At 48.4% G+C, this 18,017-nt stretch overlaps 1 protein-coding gene across 4 annotated transcripts in view; it reads right to left on the bottom strand.

Moving 5' to 3' along the window:
• The window catches only part of DNAJC4 (DnaJ heat shock protein family (Hsp40) member C4), an 80,434-nt gene that overhangs the window by 50,940 nt on the left and 11,477 nt on the right, over positions 1-18,017 (bottom strand). For all 4 annotated transcript variants that reach the window (XM_075130396.1, XM_075130395.1, XM_075130397.1 and 1 more), the window contains 2 exons: positions 9,391-9,529; positions 7,094-7,187 (listed from right to left, as the gene is read on the bottom strand). In XM_075130396.1, coding sequence (XP_074986497.1) covers positions 7,094-7,187; positions 9,391-9,482 — 186 coding nt within the window. In that variant the 5' untranslated portion in view covers positions 9,483-9,529. The remainder of the gene's footprint in view (positions 1-7,093; positions 7,188-9,390; positions 9,530-18,017) is intronic.

Here is an 18,017-nt window from a genome sequence, read left to right on the forward strand (position 1 = left end):
TGGACCCAGTATGGCCATTCTTACGACTCTGAAAGGAAGCCAAGAGAGAGTGCTTCTTTTGGGCATGGACTGGCTGGAATGGTAGGCTTGAAAACTGCCTCCTACTGTTTATTTCTACTGACTACAGGGAAACAGGACTTTGTGACATTCTTTGTAAATATACAGGTTTGCATTAAAGAAATATCTGACTCACAGTTTCATAGATAATAAGGCCAGAAGAGACCACTGTGATCATCTAATCTGACCTCCTGTATAGAACAGGAGGCCCTGAATTAATTCCTGGTTGACCCACAGCAGATGTTTTAGAAAAACATCTAATCTTGATTTACAAATTGTCAGTGAGGAAGCATCAACCAGCCCTTGGGAAGCTGTTCCAATGGTTTATTACCCTTACTGGCAAAAAACTGAGCCTTATTTTCTGTCTGAATTTGTCAAAGCTTCAGCTTTCAGCCACTGGATTTTGTTGGACCTTTGTCTGCTAGATTGAAGAACCCTTTATTATCAAATTTCTGTCCCACATGTAGGTACTTACAGATGGATCAAGTAACCATCTCTGTTAAACTGAACAGATTAAGCTTCTTGAGTCAATCAATACAAGACATGGTTACCAACCCTTTTAATCATGCTTGTAGCTCTTCTCTGAACCTCCTCCAGTTAATAAACATCCTTCTTGAATTGTGGACACCAGAACTGGACACAGATTTCCAGCAGCAGCCACACCAGTGCCAAATGCAGAAGTAAGATAACCTCCCTACTCCTATTTGAGATTCTACTGTTCATACATTCAAGGATTGCTTTAGCCCTTTTGGACACAGCATCACACTGGGAGTTCATGTTTAGCTGATTATACGCCACAACCCCCCAAATCTTTTTCAGCGTCACTGCTTCCCAGGATAGAGTCCCGCATCCTGTAAATATGGCCTACATTCTTTGTTCCTTGATGTATAGCTTTACATTAAAATACATATTCTTTGTTTGTGCCCAGTTTACCAAGCTTTTGCTTACCAAGAGATCCAGGTTGCTCTATCACCAGTCCTCTTCACCATTTAACACTCCCCAATCTTTGAGTCATCTGCCAACCTTACCAGTGATGATTTTATGTTTTCTTCTAGGTCATTGATAAATGGTATATAGATTAGGGCCAAGAACTGATCCCTGTGCAACCCCATCAGATTGCACCCGCTCAGTGAGGATTGACTATTTACAATTACATTTTGAGACCTATCAGTTAGCTATCTTTTAATCCCTTTAATATGTGCCATGTTGATTTTGTATCATTTGAGCTTTTTAATCAAAATGTCGTGCCGGACCAAGTCAAATGCCAGACAGAAATCTATAACGTCGGCACTATGACCTTTATTAATCAAACTTGTAATCTCAGCAGGAAAAGACATCAAGTTAGTTTGACAGAATCTATTTTCCATAACCCACGTTAATTGGCATTAATTATATTCCCCTCCTTTCATTAAATTATTGAGTACTGGATCAGTCACTCCATTATCATAAAAGATGCTTCTCCCCCTATCAAGAACACGCCAGCAAGGTCCTGCATATTTCTGCTTGAGCCAAGGGACAACAGTACCAAGGGACACAACGTCCTGAAATCGAGGTTGGGCAGCTCTTTCTAAATGATGCTCTAGCTCCAACAGAGTCTCTGGGCTGCAGGCAGGAATCCCTGAGGGATTCTCTGGCCTTGACCTGATATCTATTAAGCTGGAGGAGGTTTAAAACAAGTATTTTGCTTCAGAAGCCACCACCACACACCCCCTCTCCCCTAAAAATCAACATACATCCCCAGATACTGGCAGAGACAGGATCTTCTCGTCTTGTTAACATGGAAGCCCCAGGAAGAAACAACATAGGGATTAGTTTTCAGAGTAGCAGCTGTGTTAGTCTGTATCCGCAAAAAGAAAAGGAGTACTTATGGCACCTTAGAGACTAACAATTTATTTGAGCATAAGCTTTCGTGGGCGACAGCCCACTTCATCGGATGCATAGAATGGTCTGGGGAACATCTTCCAGCCACATCAAAGGGCCTGCGTTGCCTCATAGGTTCAAAGGCTGGAAGGGACTATTAGAGCACCTAGCCTGACCTCTGGATAGCACAAGCCAGAGAAATTCACCCACTTCCCCTGGTATTGAGCACAGTCACTTGTGTATGATGAAAGCCTCTTCCAGAAAGGCAGCCAGGCTGGATTTGATGCCACTAAGAGATAGAGAATCCACCACTTCCTTTGGCAGCTTGTTCCAGTGGTTAATCACATTCACTGTTAAAAATCTGTGGCTTATTGGAATGTGCCTGGCTTTAGCTCCCAGCCACTGGCTCTCATTTGGCCTTTCTGTGCTAGACTAAAGACCCTTTAGTACCTGATATGTTCTGCACATGAAGGCACTTACATACAACATACAATAATAAGTCACCTGTTGATCTTTCTGAGAAGCTGAAAAGATTGAGCTCTTGAAAGCAGATGATATTTGCTTACAACGCAAGGGTTTATGCTGGGAATCAGGTAGGACCAAGCCAAACAGTTCTCATGCCACTGATATTTCTATATAGTAGCATTCTGAGCTCACCTGCTTCTTGTCTGCCATCCACACACCACGATGCTAAGGAGATGTCAAGCTAGATTCCCTAGTTGTGTGTGAATTGCTACTTTGACAGTCAGCTCTTTGGGCAAGGACTGTTTTTTTGTTCTGTTTGTACATGGTCTAGCACAATGACTGGGGCTCCTAGGCGCTACGGTAATACAAATAATAAATAATAATATCCTGAATACATTTCTGTCTTGTGCTTTAGGTATTTATGGGAGGCACATGGCCTAGGACTCAGGACACCTGGGTTCTATCCCCAAATCTCCCCCGGACCTTGGGCAAGTCCCTTCTCAGGTCTGTGCCTCTGTTTCCCCTCCGACCCTTTGTCCACTTAGACTGTAAGCAATTTGGGACTCAAATTGTCTCTTGCTCTGTACCTGTGCTGCACCCGGCACAACGGGAGCCCCGATCTTGGTCAGGGTCTGTGCAGTGCCTGACACAATGGAGGCCCAAATCTCAGCTGAGGCCTGAAATTCCTACTTTAATATACATAGCAAAAAATTTGCAAAGCATTAAACAGTAAGTTCAAGATTTTCTAAAGCATGATTTTCTAGGGGACTTCTGCGTACTGATTTTTAACTGGACTGATGCTCTTAAGTCAATTAGCTGGTTTCAAAAATCCCACCCCAGAGGTTCAAGGAAGGGGCCAGAACCTGCCTGCTCTCTTATTTATTTGCATCAAAGTAGCCCCTGGACAATGGGGTGAGATTTTTTTAAATCAACTAATTGACTTAGAAGCACAAGTGAAAAGTCAGCACACACAAGTTCCAGCCCCAGTGCAGGACCCCACTGCGCTAGGCACTGTACAAACACTGAGCAAAGAGACAGACCCTGTCCCACCTTTAAAAGGCCTCAACTTCAGAGTTCCAATTCTCAGTCTTATTTAGAATATTAGTACCTTTCAGGTGTCTTAAATTGGCGTGCTGAAAAAATCACTAGCCGCTTTTCAATGTCTTAACCTACAACAATGATGGGGACATCAAAATACTGTAAGGTTATTTCCTGTAGAGTTACCTCCTCTCCCCTCATCCCAGTGGCTTGGCAAGAGATTGGATGTAATACAAAACTTGGCCGGGTTTGCTTAGCTCACATTTGCTCTACTTTGTATACTTGTAACTTTCTATTTTGGGAAAAGTTTTTTCGGGGGGGAAATAAAGCCATAAACAACCAGTTAAAGCAGCCCTGATGACAATACACAAGGTACCCAGCTAGAGGCAAAGCAGAGCATATTTCTGTAGGAGCATGACTACATTATTATTATTTCTTAACATCTTCTCTCAGTTATTTCACATTAAACAAACCAGTCACCTCATCCTCTTCTAATTAAGATTCCACTCTTCTGGACTTGCCATGTAGACAACTCAGAATTGGCAGCTTCCTATTCCCAGCTACTGTGGAGTGGTGCTGTTCAACAGCTGCTGTGTACCACCCCAGAGGCGGCTGCATCTCTAGGGGTGTAGGGAAGATGGGTTCTATCCCAGTTCTGCTGCTGACTTGATGTGGGACCTTGGGCAAATTCCTTCTCTGCTCTATGGCTCAGTTCCCCTCCCCGACCCCCACAGGTTTGTATCATTAAATGTCAAGTTCTTTGCGGCAGGGACTGTCTCACTGTGTGTCTGCACAGCACCTGGTAAGACTGGGGCTCAAATCTTGGCTGAGGGTCTGTGCACTATCCAACACGAGGGGGGTTCCATTCTGAGCTGGGGATCCATGCAACACACAGCACTACTGGGGCTCTGATCTCAGCTAGGGATCCATGCAGAATCTGGTACACTGCGGGCCCTGATCTCGACTCTGGGTCTTTGAAGCACTCAGCACAATTGAGGTCCGCATCTCAGCTGAGGATCGATGCAGCACCTGGCTCAAGTGGGGTCCCGATCTCAGCTGGGGATCCATGCAGTGCCCAGCATGACTGGGGTCCTGATCTCAGCTGGTGCTCCGTGCAGCACCCAACATGAAGGGTGCCACAATCTTCACCAGGGGCTACTTTGACAGAAATAAGAGAGCATGCGGGTTCTGGCCCTCCTCTTAAACCCATGGGGTGGGAGTTATGAAACCAACTAATTGATTTAGGAGCAGAAGTCCCGTTAAATGCCACTACCCAGGAGCCCTAGTCATGGACCAGGACCCCACTGTTCCAAGTGCTGTACAAACACAGAACAAAGACAGTCCTTGTCCCAGACAGCTTCCACACCATATGCTCAACCTTAAGCATACGAGTGGTTCCAATGGACACCACCAGGACTTAAAGGCAAGCATAGGCTTAAGTTCTGTATGGGCCTGGGCCCAGAGTTCTCAGTAATGTGCAGGATTGAGACCTAAATACCTACAAGCAGCAAGCACAGGAAGGATGGCCTGGTGGTTAAGTCGCTGCTTTAGGACTCAGGAGACTTGTGTTCAATTCTTGCTCTGCCCCAGACTCCCTGAGTGACCCTGAGCAAGTCACTTAGCTTCTCTGTGCCTTGGTTCCCCAACTGTACAATGGGAATAACAGCACTGCCGTGCCTTACAGGAGGGTATAGGGAGAGAGACATTGGGAGGTGCTCAGGTGCTATGGGGATGAGGGCCAGATAAGCACCATAGATAGAGAGACATACCAAATAGACTCTCTGTGTATGTTTGCCTTCAGGCTTGAGCCTACACTCTCAAGCTAACATCCAGCTGAGACACAGCCGCCCCTCCAACACAGCCGGATCTTTACACACTTGCTGTAAGCATCGTCTGGACACACAATGCATGCAAGCGGCTGTGATAAGGTTCAGCCAGATTTCCTCTGATGAACTGGCTAACAACTGGGCTGAGTGTTCACAAGGTGTGTGTGGGAATGATAGCCAAGGAGGAAATTCCTAGGCCAGCTGGGAGCAGTGGAGCAGGCATCAAATGTTAAAGCCATACCTGGTGCCCAAAACAGGAGGATATTTTAGAGCAGTGTCTGCGCATCCTCTAACAGGAAAGGTCAGAGGCGCTTTGAGGGGCTTAACAATGAACTGGGCTGACGTCAGAGCAGGGCGGAGGAGAAGAGCCACAAAAATGATTGGAGGGCAGGGAAAAAAAACATACAGTGAAAGACTTAAGGAGATTCATGTGTTTAACTTATCAAAAAGATCAAGACTAGACTTGATTACAGCATATAAGGACCTTTACGGAGAGGAAATCCTGGGTACTAAAGGGCTGTTTAACATAGCAGCGAGAGGCAGGACAAGAACTAATGGCTGGAAGTTAAAGCCAGACAATTTCCAATAAGAAAGGCACAAATTTTTAACAGGGAGGGTGACGAACCACTGGAACAAACTTCCATGGGAAGTGGCAGACTCATGGATTTTTAAGGCAAAAAGGTACCACTGTGATCATCTAATCTGACCTCCTCTATAATACAGGCCCCATAGGATGGCCCAGAACTAATATCTGCTTGAAAAAGAGCAGATCATTTAGAAAAACATCAATCTTGATTTAAACTTTCCTAGCGATGGAGAATCCACCACAGCCCTTAGGGAGTTGTTCCAGTGGTTAACTATCCTCACTGGTAAAAATTTACATCTTAATTCCAGTCTTATTCTGCGTCTCTTGATGTCTCTCTCTCTCTCACACGCATGTGCGCACGCACACACACACACACACACACACACTCACTCTGCACCAGATTGGAAAACCCAACTCAAATGTTGCCTCTTCCCTTTGGGAATGCAACACAGGGTCCCTCTCCTGCTCTAAACACTTCCTTCCCAGCAGTGCCCTCTTCAGGGGGGAAGGGGAATGGCAAAATGTATCTAACGCTCAAAGACATCAGGATATAAAGAGTTAATGGTAGGAGGAATGTTTTTTCAGGCCTCCTTTTGCTAGGAAGTTCCATGTGATTTCCAAACAGATGGGGTGTTGACAATTGCCTTGGCTGGGCTGGGATCCTCCCCCAGCTCAGCACAGGCTCCCGCATTCCCTGTACCATTTGCTGCTTGCGTAACACAGGGGCCCCATTAGTAGTGGGAGCGGAGGTCACAGATGGTCAAATATCCCAAGCAGAATCGATCATCATTTATTTGCTCTGGTGGCTGACAGGAACTGGCAGCAGAGACGCCAAGGGCTAGATGAAGGATGGAGACGTGGGGAAGCCCCATACCACATTTGTTTAACTGGCCAGGGTCTACCAGTACCATGTATTAAGCCCACACCCCTCCCATAGCTGGGAAGAGAACCCAGGAGTTCTGACTTCCAGCTCCGATTTATTGATGAAAAGTGCTAGATAAGGTTTTACTGTCATTCTTCTTATTACTACTCTAACCCACTCCCTCCCAGAGCCAGAACAGAAACTGACTCCCAGCACTCCCCTTGTCAAGCCAGGAACATCACCCAGGCATCCTGACTCCTGGGCCTTAAGCTTAACCACTAAAACAGCCATGCGCTGTGCCAGGATGCAGTTCCCCAGCCTTTGCCAGCTCTCACACCCTGTTATCCAGGCCAGGCCCACAATGACAAACACTGGCATAGCAAGAGTCACATCCCGTACCTTCTTTGACTTGGCGAAGAAGGCTTGTTTGATCTCTTCCATGGTGGCATCTTTCTTGATTCCCAGCAGGTCATAGTAATTGCTGAGGCCAGACCTAGGTGAAAGAAGGTACAGGTACGCTCATCTCTCTGAGCCAGTTCCAATTCCTTCCTCATTCAGCCAAAGCAGGGTGTAGGATCCGGGCTACAGACCTGCCACTGGGGCTGGACTGACAGCTCCGGGGCACAGGGACAGTGGAATGGCAAGCTTCCCTCAGCCCCCATACATCTGTGCTAGAGGGACTGTATGGGGAGGACAGGGGAGGTCAGAGCCCACGGCTCTCTGCCAGGAACCCCCCAGACTGCTGGTGATGGGGACACTGGAATGAGATAGTAAAGATTGATGCTCTTGCCCCTTCAGTCCGAATGCTTCTCCACTCTCCAGAGCCCCACAGGGCTGTTTCTGTTAGGAGAAGTCAATGCTACAAGTCCGGTCTGTTCTGGAACCTGAGGCAGTGTGATCTAGTGGACAGAGTACTGGAGTGGGGACTCAGGACACCTGGGTTCTATTCCCTGCTCTGCCCTGGGCCTGCTGAGTAACCGTGGGGTTACTTCCACTCCCTGTGCCTGTTTCCTCATCTGCAAAATGAGGATAATGCTACTGATCGACTGTGCAAAGCACTTTGAGATGAATAGAAGAAAAGTTAGATAAGAGCTAGGGATTTATTATTATTATAATAATTGATGCAATCTGGCTTATTTGCAAAGAAAGGGCACAAAGTCCTGAATGCAGCAGATACAACCAACAGTAGACTGGCTCCTTGCCACAAAATCCCCAAACGTCTGCCCCTCCCATGGACTCTGTGCCCAAGAAGCTCTGTATCTCTGCTCCCTCTCAGGGTCCCATTCAAGACTCTTTCCCCTGGCTACCTGTCTCTGACACACACAGCCTGCAACTGATCTCCCAGTGCCTGCATTTGCAACTCAGGAACCCCTTCAGCCTACAGGGCTTAGCTCTGGCCTGCCAACAATACCAGGGAACCTACGGTAATTAGACACCCGACATCCATGAATTTCCAGGGGTACATAAACCCTAGCCTAAATATACATACCTCTCACCCAAACCATCCCTGGCTATGTCCCACGCTGCTGTGGGTCTCAGGACACCCTGCCACCTTCACACCATCGCTACCCAGGGCACAGCAGTGGGAGAGGGCACGGCCTGTCTTCTGGCAGAAAGTGCCAGGGCTATTTGTTGCTAGGTTGGCAGACAGGGCCATGGCTACTGGTGTGAGGCATTTACAGATGGAGCTGATATTGGGTGGAAAAAGAAATACAGCTCTGGGATTTCCAAAGTGATAGGTATTGAGCAAGGTCATTCCGAGGGAGCAGGGAAACTAACTGGATCGTGCTACTTGAGAGAGAGAGAGAGAGAGAGAGTGTGTGCGTGCGTACCGGTTCTTCTTGAGATGCAGAAGATTCATTAATAACGCAGTGGTCAGGGCCTCTGTGTATGTGTGTGTGTGAGTAAGCAAATGAGTTCATGTGTCAGAGTGAGTAAACAAGCGTGTGGGGTCAGAATAAGCAAATGCAAGCAAACGTGAGTAAGTGAGCCAATGCATGTGTGAATATTTGTGAGGGAACACACGTGTAAGTGAATGAGTATGTGTCTGAGCGAGCGAATGCATGTGTGGGCATGTGCAAGAGCAAGTGAGTGTAGGGGTAAGAAACTGTGAACAAATGAGTTAGTGAGTGAATGTGTAATAGTTTGAGCAAGCGAGTGCATGGGTAAGAGAATGAATCTGATGGTCCTCCTTGAAGAAGAGACTTATTAGTAACCCAGTGTGAGTGTGCAAGAGAGCAAGTGTATGCACACACAATCCAGAGTGTATGTGTGAGTCTCTTTCTCTCTAGAACAGTAATTCATTAGTAACACGCTGAACCAGGCGTGTGTGCATGTGTGTCTAACATTACCCAGCTGTGTATATGTCATCTCCATAAACTTGCAGACATAAGCCCCTTTCCGTTGTTAGTTGCACAGGCCCGGAAGGGGGATGAAACACTGATGTTTTTACTGTCTTCTCCCATTGCCCTTTTGTTTGTGATATAAATCTTGTTAATTTAGCTGGGGTCTTTGCAAGCCAATCAGGTTTTAGTTAAACAGGTGCAGCCCCTGGGAAGGACTTGTGTTATGCTGCATGTCACTTTACTCTCATCCCTCCACCAAAAGCAGAGTAAGGCAGCATAACCCAAAAAAGAGATACTCAAAGAGAGACACAGTAGGAGATGGTGCCCCAACACCACATTATATTCACTCACCAGTTTGAAAGTGTGGTAGAAAATGCCCGCAGTGTGGCACTTCTGCACCGAAAGCAGCACTGGCAGACTAGGTGGGGGATGGACAGAGGCATTTTCAGAGCCAGGAAGCAGCACGCAGAGAGCTGGAGGTGATTCAGATCTGTAAGGATGGGGAGAAAAAGACGGATATTGGAAAAGCATATGGAAACAACTGATGAAGTGCTGGCTCTTTGAAATGAGCCATTGGTCATTTATCAGCCTAGGATAAACTTCCAAGAGGGGCAAATAAGAGGTCAGGCACCAATTAAGCCCTGCTTACCTGGGTACCAACCCTCCATACACTTATGCACATGTTGGGTCTACATGTGGCAGTAAAGTTATGCACTTTCGTAAGTTAATGCAGGATCAGGGCCCTGGTGTCGGGGGCTTTGTGCTAGCTCTCTGCCTTCACTCACAATGTGCATTGGCCCCAGCTATTGTCCCTGGTCAGACTACATCTCCCATAATGCACCATGGTCTAACTTCTTGCTGAGTTGCTGCAGCGCCGGATGGCAGTTATATTTCAGGTGCTTCATGTTCCCATGCTCTGTGGGCTGGACTTCCTGGTCAGACTACATCTCCCAGGATGCATGGTGGTCTCTCCTCCTGGAAAGGCACTATGGTCTCTCCTCCTGGAAAGGCACTATGGGAGTCCCTGGTCAGATGCATCATGGGAGATGTACTCTGACCAAGGACCCCAGCCCACAGAAGAGAATGGGGACGTGATGCACCTGAAGCATAAGCATCTCCAAATGTAAATATTTTGGCTTTTTGGCAGCTGGTATTTTGACAGGAGGCAGATGCTTTTCAGGAAACATTTTAATAAAGCCCCCAATTTTCTATTAAAAAAAAAGTAAAACTTTCCATGTCACCTTTCATTTATTACTGCACCAGCCCCCCACCCCCACATCAAGATCAGGAGCTGCCATCACCACAAAGGGCCTCCTGACCACAGAGGCACACAGAAAGAGGAAGTCCCTGCCCTGAAGAGCTCACAGTCTGACTAGGTGAAAAAAGGGTTATGCCCCCCGTTTTACAGATGGGAAAACTGAGGCAGTAACTTGCCCAAGGTCATGCACGGAGTCTGTGGCAGAGCTGGCAACTGAACCCAAGTCTCCTGCACCCCCACCCAATGTTTTAAATACAGAATGGAAGGGGGTCTTGTGGACAGACAACACTGGGGGCCTTGCTCTGGCAAAACTCCCACTGATGTCAAGCAGGGATTTTTACCCAATTGTAGCATCAGGCCTAAAACCCCACACTGCCCACAACACGCTCCTAGCAATCGCAGCTCTGCATTAAGCCAATGACTCAAATCTAATCTCATGCTTCAGGGTTTCAGCTGGTCACCCGCAGGGGTTAATTTTATCCCCGGTGTCCATCTGTCTTCTGGGTTGGTATGTTTGTCTTCCGCGGAAGCATCAGGGACTGGCCACAGCTGGAGCTGGGATCCTTACTGGGATGGACCAACGCTCTGAGGTGGTTCAGGGAATCCTTTGCCTTGGATGCCTGGCTGGTGTGTTTTGATCCCATGCTCGGGTCCAACTGATTGCCAGATCTGGGGAAAATTCCTAACCTGACCCCATGTCAGATTAGAAGGGACCTTGGGGGGTTTTCACCTTCCTCTGCAGGATGGGGAGCAGGTCGCCTGCTGGGGGCCTCATCAAGTCCCTGCCACTGAAGGGGCCTCAGGCAATGGGGGACCCTCAGTCTCTACCTGGGGCACACAATAGTTTAGTCTCTTGAGGACTGAAATGCTTTACTCTTCTAAAGTAATTGAGCTCAATACAGGGGTAAACGGATGAAATTTAATGACCTGTACTACGCAGGAGGTCAGACAACATGATCCTTTCTGACCTTGAACTCTATGGAATCTATGAACCCCAGCTGCCCCTCCTGAATAAACTGGGGGAAAGATGCCTACAATCATCAACAACAAATAACAATAGATGGGAACATTCATCACAGAACCCAGAGCCCACATGCATCCCCAAGGGAACAGCCTCGCTTCCCGTCAGCACAGGAGCCAAGCAGAAGCAGGGCTGGGAAACATGTTGTTCACCGGACAAGCCACTGTTGCTTGCCAAACTGGTGCACAGCCCGGGCGCTGATGCTTGGGCTGCATCCAAACACCTGCCTTCATAGTGTATCCAACACTGAGCGGTCCAGAGATAATGAGCCAGGCACCAAAAATCACAAGATTGACTTCACAATCATGACAGTGTTTAAAAAAATTGCATTCTGGTTTTTGAGCCTTTAGGGTGCACACTTTTGGGTGTTGCACAGTTCACAGGGGCCTGGAAGTCTGGACTCCAGGGGTCTATTCCGAGCTGTGGAGCGGGAGTGGGGTCTAATGAGTTAGAGTGGAGGGTTGTGAATTAGAATACCTGGGTCCTATCCCCAGCTCAGTGAGCTTGTGTTAGTCATTTCCATTCTCTGTAAGCTGGATCTCTGCTCCCTCGCTGGGCTATGGATCCTATCCAACCTCTATCTCCAGGACAGAGCCCAGAACAGGATATCAGCTACAGATTCTCCCAGTGGATAAGGATTTGGATGAAGGAGGTAGGGAGAGTGGCAGCTCCCCTCTGTGTGAGGCGGTGTCCCCCATGCTCCCAAGGTTTAACCCTGAAAGGCCCACAGCTAATTTCACTGCAGCTCAACGTTGGAGGGACATGAAATTTGCCAAGGATAAGACAAGCTCATGGGGATGGAAGCAGAGGTACACGCTGTGGGATGCCAGAGCCTGCATGCCCTGACAGAGATAAGCGGCACTGAGCTAATATATGAGTGTGCAGAGCAGGGGGAAATGGGAGTGTGAGTTTGGAGAGTGTGCAGGGAGATCAGTGTTCAGAGCATGGGGAGAGCGGGGGGATGGGGGGGTGAGGCTCCTGTTAAGGAGACTCTGCCGACCAGAACAAACAGGCAGGCATTCACGTCATAAGTGGCCAAGAATAACATGACGGCCGCATTCCAGACCCTCATGCGGCAGCTGCTGGAAGGATGGGGTGGAGGGCAGTTTGTGCCATTCTGCCAAGCCCTCCACATGTGCTGGTGACCCTGGCCCAGCAGTGACCCCTCTCCCTCTCACAGGCAAATTTCCTGTGAACCCAGCTTGGCATGGACCTGACAGCCCAGGGAAGGACTGCCTCGTAGTAAGAGTCCAGGATGGAGAGTCATGACTTCTGGCTTCTATCCCCAGCTCTGGGACGGGAGTGGGGTCTACTACTTAGGGCAGGGGGGCTGGGAGTCAGGTTTGGGGGGGTTGGGAGAGGTGGCTGTGCAGCAACTGGTACAATAGGGGCTCTAATTTCAGTGGGGGGTCTACCATAAATAATAAGACCAAATTATAAATAGTAAGATAGTGAAAACCTCAGACTGCGATTTGGGGCAACAATGTAGCGCAGTGAATTACACCTTATGGAATCCTGCTTTCTTGGTTCTTTGAAAGGCTACAAGCATAGCTTTCCACCCCACCCCCACTCAGCTGTTCAACAAAACAGCGGCCGGGCCACCCAGTGTTAAATAAAAAACCCCGTTAATCACCCGAGCTAGCAGCACATGAAGGAGAATTGTGAAACGCTTCAAATGAGGGAGTTGGGCTTTGTGAAATGAGGGATCAGCAGCTTTCCTGGGCTCAAACGTTTTGAGTGCTGCCGTGCACGTGTTAACCCTGCACTGACTGCAGGTCTGGCGAAGGAGAATGACTTAAAGGGCTGGAAACAGGCCTGCTAGTCAGAGACTCCAAGAGCTTATAAGTTTATAAATACTTATGTGGGGAACAGAAATTAGATGAAGGTCTCTTCAGTCTAGCAGCCAAAGGTCTAAGAAGATCCAAGGGCTGGAAGTTGAAGCTAGACAAATTCAGGCTGGAAACAGGGCAAACATTTTTAAGAGAGAGAGTCATTAACTATTGGAACAAATTCACAAGGGCTGTGGTGGATTCTCCATCACTGGCAATTTTCCATTCAAAACTAGATGTTTTTCTGTAAGATCCGCTCTAGTTCCAACAGGAACTAATTCAGGGCTGGCGTATGGCCTGTGTTATACAGAAGGTCAGACTAGATGGTCAGTGGTCCCTTCTGGCCTTATGGTCTGAGAATCGATGGCTTGTGCAAGCTCTGGGGAACGCAGTTTGCTTGCAAGTCACAACCTTGTGAGACATCAACAAAGACAATTGTCTGCTTCACACCTAGCCAGGTCTCACCTCCAGAACCTCCCACTGCAGCCTTTAGGCAAGGGACTGGACTGACCCATGCAGCAGACTCCAGCCGTGGACTGTAACCATGTCCCAGCATGCACTTTGGGTGAAATTTACCCTTGTGCAAAGGTCCAGAGTGTGGCCTATGCACCACGGAATCCGTCTCTATAGAACTTAAATGGTGCATAGTCACTGGGCTAGAGAAGGATCTTATTGTTAACTAGCTGGACAAGAACTCAGGAGGTCTGGGTTCAATAAATAATCCTGGAGAGGAGAAGGTAGGGCACAGAGAGAATGGGGGACCCTGATATGGGGAGAGTGGGGAATGGGGGCCCACAGACTCCTTGGCACAGAGGAAGATGAAAAGGGGGCACACAGAGCCCCTGGCATGGGGGAAAAGGTGGAGGGAGTTGTGGGGAGTCCCTGAAATAGAGGGGGATGAAAAAGTGGCACCCAGGTAGCTTGGGAGCTGCAAATAGAGGAAGGCAAGGAGCTTCTGATATGTGCAATCAGCTCGGCTGACAGAAGCAACAAAGTGAGCGACCTTCTGTCAAGTTTTCCTTTGCCTGTTTAGACAGTAAGCTCTACAGGGCAGCGACTGTCTCCTACTCTGTGCAGCGCCCAGCATGATGGGGGCCTCAATCTGTCAGAGGGTCTGTGCAGTGCTTGGCATGATGTGGGTCCCCAACACTGGCCAGTGCCCAACACATAAACAGGAGACCCCGATCCTGGCCAGGAGCCTGTACACCACCTGGCATAACATGATCCCAGCTGTGGGACCTGTGCAGCACGACCGTAATAACAATAATTTAATTTTTCAATATGCATCCCCATCAAACAGTTAAATTCATCGCCATGGTAACTGAGCCAGGACCCTTTCTCATCATATATCCAACTCTGAAAAGGAATCAATGCTTTCCTGCCTTTTTTTATAACGATTTCCCGTTCTGAAAGCAAGCCAGCTAGCTGTAGCCACTCGTTGGAGAGACAGAAAATTAGCACGGCGTAATACAAACTTATGTGCCTGGTTTGTTTTGGCAGATGTATTTCTATACCAAACAAACATAGAGTCTCCAACTAGCAGCATGGATTGTACAGTCTGAGACCCGCCTGTCAAGGAGGTTATGAATGGTGTCATTTCTTTGCCATTACAGATAAAAGCAGAGCTGCCGTCTGTTTGACTTTCCAAAGCTCCTTAGAGTCACGCAGGCTCTATCCACCCTCACCCCACCCCATCACAAGTCTGAGGCAGCCCCATAGCTGGAATTTCATAATTCTGGGTCTTGTGAAGTTAAAAATAACCTCCATGAGCAGTGGGACACTGGCAGCTCAGGAAAGAAAAGAGGGGAATTTAGACAGGATATCAGAAAGTGACAGCACCAGGAAACAGCTGTGGTTCGCCAGCACAGCATAGATCCCGTTGATGTTTCCCTTTCGTCCTCACCTGTTTCCTTTGTACTAGGGAGAAGGGGACCTGCCAAGGATGTGGGATGCTGCAAAATGATATTCAGCATTAACCCTGGGAGCAGGAAGGGGAGGAGGAGAAAGGTTATAATGCAAGCAGCTATGGTACTGGAAGCATGGGGCTCAAGCAGAGTAATCACGTTTGCTCACTCTATATAATGGTCAAAGCCTAAACACACTGCTGCTTTGGCTGGGTTATGAGACCCAGAACACAGTAAGCGCCACTAGAGGGGACACCACCCATTTAAAGGGATTCCTGTACATAACACTGCTGTGCCAGGCATAAAGCCTGGTTGCTCGTGCCATCTGGGATGATGGGTTCTTAACCTTGGCTATCCATAAACCAGTCAGATTAGATCTCCTGTGAATGTTAGTCAAAACAGATCTCCAGCAAACAGCCCCTCACACCTTTGGTGTTTCTGCAGGACTCTGCGCTAGGGGATGACGCCTAGACCTGGTGCCAACCCTATGCATAGGGGAATTTTTCACACCCAGTCTAACAGGTAGGTGCATTCCCCACAAGCCCCTTCCTGTAACAAGCAGAGCTCAGAGATGGAGGATATTTGGGGCCGGTCCTGTGCCCTGAGGAACAAATCTCAAAGTGTTCAATTGCATTTCATATATGAGACATATGATTGTGAGAACACAGTCTTCTTCAGTCAGGTGGGAAGGAAGAGAAGAAGGTTGAATCTGGGTTGGGACTCAGAACACCTGAGTTATTCTCAGCTCTGGCATTGACCTGCTCAGTAACCTTGGGCAAGTCACCGCCCCGCTCTGTGCCTCAGTTTCCCCCCACACCTTTTGTCTATTTAGATTATATATTCTCTGTATCTGTGCAGCACTCAGCATAATGGGAGGCCCCGATCTCCACCTGGGGAGCAGTCTGTGCAGTGCCTGGCATAAGGCTCCCCCAATCCTCCCCCAACTCCATCTTCTTTCAGAAGAACTGAAAGAACATTCTGCAAGGCACTGGAAGACAATAGGACAATGTGCTGCATGTCACTCTAAGATTGGATAGGCTTCTGAAGTTGACGGGCAAGGTTCCCCTGGCGATAGTTCATATAGGCACTAATTACACTGTGTCACAGGGTATCTCGCATATAGCAGATGACTTCAGGGAACTCAGAAGTGTGCTGAAGAAAAAGAAAATCTAAGCTATCTTCTCTGAGATCCTTCCTTCCCACAAATGAAGGAAGGCGGAAGATTCAGGAAGTGAACCGCTGGCTAGGTAAGTGGTGGAGGGTTTTGGTTTTGTGGAACGTTGGTCAAACTTTTATGGGAGAGAAGCTGTATAGTTTGGATGGCCTCCACCTCAGTAGAAGGAGGACCAATCTCTTTGAGGACAGGCTGGCTTGAGCAGTCAGCACAGGGTTAAACTAATAACAAAAGGGGAGGGTAAAAAGAGGGAAGATATAAGCACCCAGCACAAAATCAAGATGGGGGAAACAAAATAAATAAAGGAACCAAAGGACATGGAGAAGAAATTTTTGAATTGCCTCTATACCAGGGGTGGACAAAGTACGGCCCGCGGGCCACATCCGGCCCACGGGACCATCCTGCCCAGCCCCTGAGCTCTCGGCCAGGGAGGCTAGCCCCCGGCCCCTCCCCAGCTGTCCCCCCTCCCCCGCAGCAATGCCTTCACATGGGTAGCGCAGCTTGCACCTGCCCACCGCCCAGGCTTTCAAATAAGCCTGTCCTGCTGCTCTGAGTAGCATGGTAATGGTAAGGGGGCGGGGGGGGGGGGGTTGATAAGGGGCAGGAGGCCCCGGGGGGGCAGTCAGGGGACAGGGGGCAGTTGGATGGGGCAGAGGTTCGGGGGGGGGGCGGTCAGGAGACAGGGAACAGGAGGGTTGGATAGGGGGTGGGGTCCTGGGGGGGCAGTTAGGGATGGGGGTCCCGGGGGGGAGTCAGGGGACAGGGAGCAGTGGGGGTTGGATAGGCGTGGGAGTCCTGGCGGGGCCTGTCAGGGGGCAGGGGTGTGGATAGGGGTCGGGACAGTCGGGGAGAGGGAGCTGGGGGGTTGGATAGGGTGTGGGGTCCCGGGGAGGGGTGGTCAGGGGACAAGGAACAGGGGGAGTTGGATGGATCGGGGGTTCTGAGGGGGGCAGTCAGGGGGCGGGAAGTGGGAGGGGGCCAGGCTGTTTGAGGAGGCACAGCCTTCCCTACCCGGCCCTCCATACCGTTCCGCAACCCCAATGTGGCCCTCAAGCCAAAAAGTTTGCCCACCCCTGCTATATGCCAATGCTAGGAGCCTGGGTAACAGACGAGGAATTGGAATGGTTCATTTGTGGGTATAAATTCGATCTAGTTGCTATTACTGAAACCTGATGGGATGATTCACATAATTGGAATGTTAAAATCAATGGTTATAACCTATTTAGGAAGGATCGAGTGGGCAGAAAGGGAGGGGGAGTGGCACTCTATGTCACAAATGGCTTTGCCTGTTTCTGAGTCACTGAAAATGTGGAAGAAAATTATTTTGAATGCTTATGGATCAATGTCCTAACAGATAAAGTAGAAGATGGATATTGGTCGGTATCTGCTACAGACTACCAAATCATACTAGGGAACAGGATGACTGCCTCAGTACTCACCAATCTACTATGTGTAAGGCAAAAACTTGCATGATCATGGGGGACTTCAGTTTGAGTGACACATGCTGAAGGTCTCATGCTACCAGTACTAAAACATCCGCAGTACTTCTAAACAGTATAGAGGAAAATTTCCTAACATGAAGTGTTGCAACCAACGTGAGGGAATTCTTATTAGACCTTGTCCTAACAGATAAAGAACTGATCACAGAAATAAAAATGAATGGTACAAGCTTAGGTACATTTATAAAGCGCAGGCAGAATAAATATACATACTTGGTGTTTTAACAAGGCCAATTTCACAAAGCTGAAAACAATTATGAGCCAAAACATCTGGGTAGAGAATGCAATCAAAA

The sequence above is a fragment of the Caretta caretta genome, chromosome 7 (genome assembly GCF_965140235.1).
Source record: "Caretta caretta isolate rCarCar2 chromosome 7, rCarCar1.hap1, whole genome shotgun sequence".
NCBI classification, from domain to species: domain Eukaryota; kingdom Metazoa; phylum Chordata; order Testudines; family Cheloniidae; genus Caretta; species Caretta caretta.